We start from the raw sequence: 12,198 nt of genomic DNA, 5'->3' as shown, positions 1-12,198 counted from the left end.
TCTACCTTGTTGTCAAGACACTGGACATTGGCTAGTACTATACTCGGGAGCGGTGGGCGATATGCACTTCTACGGAGCCTGACCAGGGGGCCGCTTCATCTGCCCCTTCTGCATCGCCGATGTTTTGGGTCGACTACTGGAATTAGATCCATTGTCCTGGGTGGTGGTCCGAACAGAGGATCCGCTTCGGGGAAGTTGTATTCCTGGTCATAATGTTGGTAAGTTGACGTTGCTCTTATATCCAATAGTTCTTCCCGGCTCAATGTAATAATTTTTCCTGGCGTAACAATGTAAGAAATAAAACATTAAAAAACGAAATACTGCATTGTTTCCTAAGAACTCGAAGCGAGGCGGCTATCTCTGTCAGCGTCATCTATATAAACTCAGCAAAAAAAAAGAAACAGCCCTTTTTCAGGACCCTGTCTTTCAAAGATAATTCGTAAAAATCCAAATAACTACACAGATCTTCATTGTAAAGGGTTTAAACACTGTTTCCCTGCTTGTTCAATGAACCAGAAACAATTAATGAACATGCACCTGTGGAACGGTCATCAAGACACTAACAGCTTACAGACAGTAGGCAATTAAGGTCACAGTTATGAAAACTTAGGACACTAAAGAGGCCTTTCTACTGACTCTGAAAAACACCAAAAGTCCGCAATAGGCTGAGAGAGGCTGGACTGAGGGCTTGTAGGCCTGTTGCAAGGCAGGTCCTCACCAGACATCACCGGCAACAACGTCGCCTATGGGCACAAACCCCCCGTCTATGGACCAGACAGGACTGGCAAAAAGTGCTCTTCACTGACGAGTCGCGGTTTTGTCTCACCAGGGGTGATGGTCTGATTCGTGTTTATCATCGAAGGAATGAGCGTTACACCAAGGCCTGTACTCTGGAGCGGGATCGAGGTGGAGGGTCCGTCATGGTCTGGGGCGGTGTGTCACAGCATAATCTGACTGAGCTTGTTGTCATTGCAGGCAATCTCAACGCTGTGTATTACAGGGAAGACATCCTCCTCCCTCATGTGGTACCCTTCCTGCAGGCTCATCCTGACATGACCCTCCAGCATGACAATGCTACCAGCCATACTGCTCGTTCTGTGCGTGATTTCCTGCAAGACAGGAATGTCAGTGTTCTGCCATGGCCAGCGAAGTGCCCGGATCTCAATCCCATTGAGCACGTCTGGGACCTGTTGGATCGGAGGGTGACGGCTAGGGCCCATTCCCCACAGAAATGTCCGGGAACTTGCAGGTGCCTTGTTGGAAGAGTGGGGTAACATCTCAAATAAAGAACTGGCAAATCTGGTGCAGTCAATGAAGAGGAGTGGCCACACCAGATACTGACTGTTACTTTTTGATTTTGACCCCACCCCCTTCGTTCAGGGACACATTATTCCATTTCTGTTAGTCACATGTCTGTGGAACTTGTTCAGTTTATGTCTCAGTTGTTGAATCTTTTTATGTTCATACAAATATTTACACGTGTTAAGTTTGCTGAAAATAAACACAGTTGACAGTGAGAGGACGTTTCTTTTTTTGCTTAAAAAAAATTCTATACACTGTCCAGACATAGTGTATTAGATTCCCATTGTATACCCTCCTATGACAACAATGTTTACGTGGGCCTAGCAAAGACAGAAAAGCTTATGTCTGACAGCTGATGCCATGTCACAATAAGTGAAGTGATATATGATCCATTCCTAAAGAGCTCTTAGTGAAAACAACATATTTGACGTGGTTCCCTGAGTCACTGGATCAGTAACAACATGTTGTGACATAGTTCCCTCAGACACTGGATCAGTAACAACATGTTGTGACATAGTTCCCTGAGTCACTGGATCAGTAACAACATGTTGTGACATAGTTCCCTGAGTCACTGGATCAGTAACAACATGTTGTGACATAGTTCCCTGAGTCACTGGATCAGTAACAACATGTTGTGACATAGTTCCCTGAGTCACTGGATCAGTAACAACATGTTGTGACATAGTTCCCTGAGTCACTGGATCAGTAACAACATGTTGTGACATAGTTCCCTGAGTCACTGGATCAGTAACAACATGTTGTGACATAGTTCCCTGAGTCACTGGATCAGTAACAACATGTTGTGACATAGTTCCCTGAGTCACTGGATCAGTAACAACATGTTGTGACATAGTTCCCTCAGTCACTGGATCAGTAACAACATGTTGTGACATAGTTCCCTGAGTCACTGGATCAGTAACAACATGTTGTGACATAGTTCCCTCACTGGATCAGTAACAACATGTTGTGACATAGTTCCCTGAGTCACTGGATCAGTAACAACATGTTGTGACATAGTTCCCTGAGTCACTGGATCAGTAACAACATGTTGTGACATAGTTCCCTCAGTCACTGGATCAGTAACAACATGTTGTGACATAGTTCCCTGAGTCACTGGATCAGTAACAACATGTTGTGACATAGTTCCCTCTGGATCAGTCATGTTGTGACATAGTTCCCTGAGTCACTGGATCAGTAACAACATGTTGTGACATAGTTCCCTGAGTCACTGGATCAGTAACAACATGTTGTGACATAGTTCCCTCAGTCACTGGATCAGTAACAACATGTTGTGACATAGTTCCCTGAGTCACTGGATCAGTAACAACATGTTGTGACATAGTTCCCTGAGTCACTGGATCAGTAACAACATGTTGTGACATAGTTCCCTGAGTCACTGGATCAGTAACAACATGTTGTGACATAGTTCCCTCAGTCACTGGATCAGTAATGTTGTGACATAGTTCCCTGAGTCACTGGATCAGTAACAACATGTTGTGACATAGTTCCCTGAACACTGGATCATGTTGTGACATAGTTCCCTGAGTCACTGGATCAGTAACAACATGTTATGACATAGTTCCCTGAGTCACTGGATCAGTAACAACATGTTGTGACATAGTTCCCTGAGTCACTGGATCAGTAACAACATGTTGTGACATAGTTCCCTGAGTCACTGGATCAGTAACAACATGTTGTGACATAGTTCCCTCAGACACTGGATCAGTAACAACATGTTGTGACATAGTTCCCTGAGTCACTGGATCAGTAACAACATGTTGTGACATAGTTCCCTGAGTCACTGGATCAGTAACAACATGTTGTGACATAGTTCCCTGAGTCACTGGATCAGTAACAACATGTTGTGACATACAGTGCCTCTAAACTTTCAGCTCATACAAGGAAACTGATTGCAGGCCCCCATGAACTGGATTGCGACCTTTTGCCACATTTCAGGCTTCAAACATAAAGATATAAAACTGTATTTTTTGTGAAGAATCAACAACAAGTGGGACACAATCATGAAGTAGAACGACATTTATTGGATATTTCAAACTTTTTAACAATCAAAAACTGAAAAATTGGGCGTGCAAAATTATTCAGCCCCTTTAAAATTTCAGTGCAGCAAACTCTTCTCCAGAAGTTCAGTGAGGATCTCTGAATGATCCAATGTTGACCTAAATGACTAATGATGATAAATACAATCCACCTGTGTGTAATCAAGTCTCTGTATAAATGCACCTGCACTGTGATAGTCTCAGAGGTCCGTTAAAAGCGCAGAGAGCATCATGAAGAACAAGGAACACACCAGGCAGGTCCGACTGATACTGTTGTGAAGAAGTTTAAAGACGGTGTCCCATTTGGATACAAAAAATACGATTTCCCAAGCTTTAAACATCCCAAGGAGCACTGTGCAAGCGATAATATTGAAATGGAAGGAGTATCAGACCACTGCAAATCTACCAAGACCTGGCCAGTCCCTCTAAACTTTCAGCTCATACAAGGAGAAGACTGATCAGAGATGCAGCCAAGAGGCCCATGATCACTCTGGATGAACTGCAGAGATCTACAGCTGGGTGGGAGACTCTGTCCATAGGACAACAATCAGTCGTATATTGCACAAATCTGGCCTTTATGGAAGAGTGGCAAGAAGAAAGCCATTTCTTAAAGATATCCATAAAAAGTGTTGTTTAAAGTTTGCCACAAGCCACCTGGGAGACACACCAAACATGTGGAAGAAGGTGCTCTGGTCAGATGAAACCAAAACTGAACTTTTTGGCAACAATGCAAAACGTTATGTTTGGCGTAAAAGCAACACAGCTCATCACCCTGAACACACCATCCCCACTGTCAAACATGGTGGTGGCAGCATCATGGATTGGGCCTGCTTTTCTTCAGCAGGGACAGGGAAGATGGTTAAAATTGATGGGAAAATGGATGGAGCCAAATACAGGACCATTCTGGAAGAAAACCTGATGGAGTCTGCAAAAGACCTGAGACTGGGAAGGAGATTTGTCTTCCAACAAGACAATGATCCAAAACATAAAGCAAAATCTACAATGGAATGGTTAAAAAAATCTGTAACATATCCAGGTGTTAGAATGGCCAAGTCAAAGTCCAGACCTGAATCCAATTTGCGAGAATCTGTGGAAAGAACTGAAAACTGCTGTTCACAAATGCTCTCCATCCAACCTCACTGAGCTCGATTAGCTGTTTTGCAAGGAGGAATGGGAAAAAATTTCAGTCTCTTAGAGTGATAATTGCGATGTGCAAAACTGATAGAGACATACCCCAAGCGACTTACAGCTGTAATCGCAGCAAAAGGTGGCGCTACAAAGTATTAACTTAAGGGGGCTGAATAATTTTGTACGCCCAATTTTTCAGTTTTTGATTTGTTAAAAAAGTTTGAGATATCCAATAAATGTCGTTCCACTTCATGATTGTGTCCCACTTGTTGTTGATTCTTCACAAAAAAATACAGTTTTATATCTTTATGTTTGAAGCCTGAAATGTGGCAAAAGGTCGCAAAGTTCAAGGGGGCCGAATACTTTCGCAAGGCACTGTAGTTCCCTCAGACACTGGATCAGTAACAACATGTTGTGTGTTCCCTGAGTCACTGGATCAGTAACAACATGTTGTGACATAGTTCCCTCAGACACTGGATCAGTAACAACATGTTGTGACATAGTTCCCTGAGTCACTGGGTCAGTAACAACATGTTGTGACATAGTTCCCTCAGACACTGGATCAGTAACAACATGTTGTGACATAGTTCCCTCAGACACTGGATCAGTAACAACATGTTGTGACATAGTTCCCTGAGTCACTGGATCAGTAACAACATGTTGTGACATAGTTCCCTGAGTCACTGGATCAGTAACAACATGTTATTCCCTCAGTCACTGGATCAGTAACAACATGTTGTGACATAGTTCCCTGAGTCACTGGATCAGTAACAACATGTTGTGACATAGTTCCCTCAGACACTGGATCAGTGACAACATGTTCTCACTGACATAACACTTCCCTGAGTCACTGGATCAGTAACAACATCTTCCATTATTCCCCTCAGACACTGGATCAGTAACAACATGTTGTGACATAGTTCCCTGAGTCACTGGGACTGGTCAGTAACTACATGTTGTGACATAGTTCCTCAGTAACAACATAGTTCCTGCGGACCTGGATCCTTTCACTCCCTCCTCTCTACATTTTTCCTCCTCTGTCTCTGCTGTTGTGACATAGTTCCCTCAGACACTGGATCAGTAACAACATGTTGTGACATAGTTCCCTCAGACACTGGATCAGTAACAACATGTTGTGACATAGTTCCCTCAGACACTGGATCAGTAACAACACAGTTGATAAACACAGTTGATAAACACTGGTTGCGTCCCAAACAGCGCCCTATTCCCCATAGGGCTCGAGTCAGATGTAGTGCACTATACTGTATAGGTATTAAGGTGCTATTTGGGACACAGATTTTGACATGTTGTAATAAACTCTGATCAACTGAACTAAGTCAGTGAGTAAAATCCCTCCTCCCTTTGTCTCTCCCATTCCCAACATGTGTCTGACCTCCACTGTAGCTTATGACAGAGGGCGAGGAGAGAAAATCCTCCTTATAAATGAAGCAGCTGTTTAGCAGCTAAATAAAGCTGTGAAAGGTGCAGGAAACTCTCTCCTCTCCTGGCTGGGTAGTGTGGACTGTCTGTAACCTAATAGCTGTTTACATTTCCACTAGCGAGGAGAGCTCTGCTCCTCTCTACCAGTCAGCTACAACAAGCCTGCAGCACACGTCCGGAACATCTCAGATAGCAGCATGTGTGTTTGTGTGGTAACAGGCATCTTCCAGTATGTAGCTCTAAAGTACCTGAAGGTTGGCCTGTTGTTGTGAGCAACGTGCTGAAACGATGGAAGTCCTTAATACACCATCAAAACATTGTAGTGACGCCAGTAAAAGTAATGTGAGCCATATTGAGAGAGAGAATATAACTCATATTTATGTTTATTTATTTTCCCTTTTGTACTTGAACTATTTGCACATTGTTACAATACTGTACATATACATAATATTCCTCTGAAACATTTGTGAGTGTTATGTTTACTGTTCACTTTGATTGGTTATTTCACTTTTGTTTATCACACACACACACACATACCTCACACACACATACAGACCTCACACACACACACACACACACACACACACACACACACACACACAGACCACACATACAGGGCTCCGGGCAGCCGAGCGGAAATGGAGGAAAACTCGCCTCCCTGCGGACCTGGCATCCTTTCACTCCCTCCTCTCTACATTTTCCTCCTCTGTCTGCTAAAGCCACTTTCTACCACTCCAAATTCCAAGCATCTGCCTCTAACCCTAGGAAGCTCTTTGCCACCTTCTCCTCCCTCTTGAATCCTCCTCCCTCCCCCCCCCCCCCCCCCCTCCCTCTCTGCAGATGACTTCGTCAACCATTTTGAAAAGAAGGTCGACGACATCCGATCCTCGTTTGCTAAGTCAAACGACACCGCTGGTTCTGCTCACACTGCCCTACCCTGTGCTCTGACCTCTTTCTCCCTCTCTCTCCAGATGACATCTCGCGTCTTGTGACGGCCGGCCGCCCAACAACCTGCCCGCTTGACCCTATCCCCTCCTCTCTTCTCCAGACCATCTCCGGTGACCTTCTCCCTTACCTCACCTCGCTCATCAACTCATCCCTGACCGCTGGCTACATCCCTCCCGTCTTCAAGAGAGCGAGAGTTGCACCCCTTCTGAAAAAACCTACACTCGATCCCTCCGATGTCAACAACTACAGACCAGTATCCCTTCTTTCTTTTCTCTCCAAAACTCTTGAACGTGCCGTCCTTGGCCAGCTCTCCCGCTATCTCTCTCAGAATGACCTTGATCCAAATCAGTCAGGTTTCAAGACTAGTCATTCAACTGAGACTGCTCTTCTCTGTATCACGGAGGCACTCCGCACTGCTAAAGCTAACTCTCTGTCCTCTGCTCTCATCCTTCTAGACCTATCGGCTGCCTTCGATACTGTGAACCATCAGATCCTCCTCTCCACCCTCTCCGAGTTGGGCATCTCCGGCGCGGCCCATGCTTGGATTGCGTCCCTACCTGACAGGTCGCTCCTACCAGGTGGCGTGGCGAGAATCTGTCTCCTCACCACGCGCTCTCACCACTGGTGTCCCCAGGGCTCTGTTCTAGGCCCTCTCCTATTCTCGCTATACACCAAGTCACTTGGCTCTGTCATAACCTCACATGGTCTCTCCTATCATTGCTATGCAGACGACACACAATTAATCTTCTCCTTTCCCCCCTCTGATGACCAGGTGGCGAATCGCATCTCTGCATGTCTGGCAGACATATCAGTGTGGATGACGGATCACCACCTCAAGCTGAACCTCGGCAAGACGGAGCTGCTCTTCCTCCCGGGGAAGGACTGCCCGTTCCATGATCTCGCCATCACGGTTGACAACTCCAACGTGTCCTCCTCCCAGAGCGCTAAGAACCTTGGCGTGATCCTGGACAACACCCTGTCGTTCTCAACTAACATCAAGGCGGTGGCCCGTTCCTGTAGGTTCATGCTCTACAACATCCGCAGAGTACGACCCTGCCTCACACAGGAAGCGGCGCAGGTCCTAATCCAGGCACTTGTCATCTCCCGTCTGGATTACTGCAACTCGCTGTTGGCTGGGCTCCCTGCCTGTGCCATTAAACCCCTACAACTCATCCAGAACGCCGCAGCCCGTCTGGTGTTCAACCTTCCCAAGTTCTCTCACGTCACCCCGCTCCTCCGCTCTCTCCACTGGCTTCCAGTTGAAGCTCGCATCCGCTACAAGACCATGGTGCTTGCCTACGGAGCTGTGAGGGAACGGCACCTCAGTACCTCCAGGCTCTGATCAGGCCCTACACCCAAACAAGGGCACTGCGTTTATCCACCTCTGGCCTGCTCGCCTCCCTACCACTGAGGAAGTACAGTTCCCGCTCAGCCCAGTCAAAACTGTTCGCTGCTCTGGCCCCCCAATGGTGGAACAAACTCCCTCACGACGCCAGGACAGCGGAGTCAATCACCACCTTCCGGAGACACCTGAAACCCCACCTCTTTAAGGAATACCTAGGATAGGATAAAGTAATCCTTCTCACCCCCCTCCCCTTAAAAGACCTAGATGCACTATTGTAAAGTGGCTGTTCCACTGGATGTCATAAGGTGAAAGCACCAATTTGTAAGTCGCTCTGGATAAGAGCGTCTGCTAAATGACTTAAATGTAAATGTAATGTAATACCTCACAGACACACAAACCACACACACACACAGACCTCACACACAGACCACACACACAGACCACACACACACACACACGGACCACACAGACAACAGACACACAGACCACACACACAGACAGATCACACACAGACAGACCACACTGACCACACACTACACACACATAGACCACAGACACACAGACCACACACACAGACAGACCACACTGACCACACACTACACACACACAGACCACACACACACAGACCACAGACACACAGACCACACACACAGACAGATCACACACAGACTGACCACACACTACACACACATAGACTACACACACACACAGACCACAGACACACGGACCACACACACACAGACAGATCACACACAGACAGACCAAACTGACCACACACTACACACACATAGACTACACACACACACAGACCACACACACAGACAGATCACACACAGACAGACCACACTGACCACACACTACACACACACAGACCACAGACACACAGACCACACACACAGACAGACCACACTGACCACACACTACACACACACAGACCACCAACACACAGACCACAGACACACAGACCACACACACAGACAGATCACACACAGACTGACCACACACACACACAGACCACAGACACAGAGACCACACAGACAGACCACACTGACCACACACTACATATACACAGACCACAGTCACACACAGACAGACCACACTGACCACACACTACACATACACAGACCACAGACACACAGACCACACACACAGACAGATCACACACAGACAGACCACACTGACCACACACTACACATACACAGACCACAGACACAGGATCTCACAGTGACATTCCGTTCCTTTCTAAAAAACTCCTTTCTCAATGTCTTCCATGTGACTGACCATCAGTAACTCCCCCTTACCAAATACTGCAGCTATGAGTACTGCACTGAGACTGACAACCCCGTCTATGTTACAACCACACTTAACATCACAACTAACCTTGATTTGAGTTACTCCCCAAGCTAATGTCTACCTAGGCTCACTGGTAGTGACTTGGTTAATCAAGGCTTTAGCTCAGTGGGCTCACACGGTCTTATAGCAGGGTCGGTGTAGAGGTACTCACTGGTAGTGACTTGGTTAATCAAGGCTTTAGCTCAGTGGGCTCACACGGTCTTATAGCAGGGTCGGTGTAGTGGTACTCACTGGTAGTGACTTGGTTAATCAAGGCTTTAGCTCAGTGGGCTCACACGGTCTTATAGCAGGGTCGGTGTAGTGGTACTCACTGGTAGTGACTTGGTTAATCAAGGCTTTAGCTCAGCGGGCTCACACAGTCTTATAGCAGGGTCGGTGTAGTGGTACTCACTGGTAGTGACTTCTTTGATCATCTGGGCAGAGGAGTGACAGCCCGTAACGATGTGCCTGGTCCACAGTGAAAGGTCCTGACAGGTCTCAGCTCTGAACAGGTGGGCCTCGATGCCCAGTCTGGTTCCCGTACGTGTGGCGAAGGACAGCTCCACGCCCGGCTGGGGAGAGCCTCGGTCGGGACCAGAGTGCACCAGCCTACAGACAGACACACATTCTGTTGTATTCTAAGTGCCTGCTGTTGAGAGAGACTAGCTAGTCAGGGCTGTAACCATATAACCCTCTTCACATCAAGGACATAAAGGTGTAATGACTGATAACATTATAAATAGTAACAGAGTTATTGGCTGTGTTCAGTAATGGAAACATGTTGTGGACCTGTCCTCCAGTGCCACCTCATCTTTCACGTGTGTTATGCACCATGAGGCCAATAGAGTTTATATGTGTTCTGCACCATGAGGCCAATAGAGGGTAGATGTGTTCTGATTATTGCTGTGCCAATAGAGGGTAGATGTGTTCTGATTATTGCTGTGCCAATAGAGGGTAGATGTGTTCTGATTATTGCTGTACCAATAGAGGGTACGTGTGTTCTGATTATTGCTGTGCCAATAGAGGGTAGATGTGTTCTGCACCATGAGGCCAATAGAGGGTAGATGTGTTCTGATTAATGCTGTGCCAATAGAGGGTAGATGTGTTCTGATTATTGCTTGGCCAATAGAGGGTAGATGTGTTCTGATTATTGCTGTACCCAATAGAGGGTAGATGTGTTCTGATTATTGCTTGGCCAATAGAGGGTAGATGTGTTCTGATTATTGCTGTGCCAATAGAGGGTAGATGTGTTCTGATTATTGCTTGGCCAATAGAGGGTAGATGTGTTCTGATTATTGCTGTGCCAATAGAGGGTAGATGTGTTCTGATTATTGCTGTCCCAATAGAGGGTAGATGTGTTCTGATTATTGCTGTACCAATAGAGGGTAGATGTGTTCTGATTATTGCTGTCCCAATAGAGGGTAGATGTGTTCTGATTAATGCTGTGCCAATAGAGGGTAGATGTGTTCTGATTATTGCTGTCCCAATAGAGGGTAGATGTGTTCTGATTAATGCTGTGCCAATAGAGGGTAGATGTGTTCTGATTAATGCTGTACCAATAGAGGGTAGATGTGTTCTGATTATTGCTGTCCAATAGAGGGTACGTGTGTTCTGATTAATGCTGTACCAATAGAGGGTACGTGTGTTTGGAGTGGCGGAGGATTATCATGTGGTCATGGTTGGGTTGTTCAGGGTGGATGCTACTAACCATGTGGCTAAGATAAGATAAATGTGTTTTGCTATTTGACTAGCAGGAAGACGGTGCCTTTTGCTTACTGTGTGGATAGCAGCAGCTATTTCTCTTGTGGCTAGTAGAGTGAGGGTGTGTGTAGCGTACCGTGTAGCTAACAGTGGGTATGTGTGTGCAGGGCTGTGCCAGGAAGCCTTCATGCGTGGAAGGCTGTGATAGAGGAGCAGGTCTTTCTCTGTCACCATCACCAGCACTGGCTTCCACTGCTGCTTCTCATTCTCTGTCTGGGAGAAAACACACCACACCATGTTAGAATACTATCTGTCTGGGAGAAAACACACCACACCATGTTAGAATACTATCTGTCTGGGAGAAAACACACCACACCATGTTAGAATACTATCTGTCTGGGAGAAAACACACCACACCGTGTTAGAATACTCTCTGTCTGGGAGAAAACACACCACACCATGTTACAATACTCTCTGTCTGGGAGAAAACACACCACACCGTGTTAGAATACTCTCTGTCTGGGAGAAAACACACCACACCGTGTTAGAATACTCTCTGTCTGGGAGAAAACACACCACACCGTGTTAGAATACTCTCTGTCTGGGAGAAAACACACCACACCATGTTAGAATACTCTCTGTCTAGGAGAAAACACACCACACCGTGTTAGAATACTCTCTGTCTGGGAGAAAACACACCACACACACCGTGTTAGAATACTCTCTGTCTGGGAGAAAACACACCACACCGTGTTAGAATACTCTCTGTCTGGGAGAAAACACACCACACCATGTTAGAATACTCTCTGTCTGGGAGAAAACACACCACACAGACCATGTTAGAATACTCTCTGTCTGGGAGAAAACACACCACACACACCGTGTTAGAATACTCTCTGTCTGGGAGAAAACACACCACACCATGTTAGAATACTCTCTGTCTGG

The 12,198-nt window shown here is 46.2% G+C and overlaps 1 protein-coding gene across 1 annotated transcript in view; it reads right to left on the bottom strand.

Annotated features, from left to right (window-relative positions):
• sntb1 (syntrophin, basic 1) overlaps positions 1 to 12,198 on the bottom strand; it is a 34,571-nt gene that overhangs the window by 15,808 nt on the left and 6,565 nt on the right. Inside the window, exons 3-4 of the mRNA XM_065015372.1 lie at positions 11,390 to 11,526; positions 9,965 to 10,161 (exon numbers count right to left, since the gene is read on the bottom strand). Of these exons, the coding sequence (XP_064871444.1) occupies positions 9,965 to 10,161; positions 11,390 to 11,526 (334 nt within the window). The remainder of the gene's footprint in view (positions 1 to 9,964; positions 10,162 to 11,389; positions 11,527 to 12,198) is intronic.

The sequence above is a fragment of the Oncorhynchus nerka genome, unplaced genomic scaffold, assembly GCF_034236695.1.
Source record: "Oncorhynchus nerka isolate Pitt River unplaced genomic scaffold, Oner_Uvic_2.0 unplaced_scaffold_1478, whole genome shotgun sequence".
In the NCBI taxonomy this organism is placed as follows: Eukaryota; Metazoa; Chordata; class Actinopteri; order Salmoniformes; family Salmonidae; genus Oncorhynchus; species Oncorhynchus nerka.
This window is presented reverse-complemented; position numbering and strand designations above follow the sequence as displayed.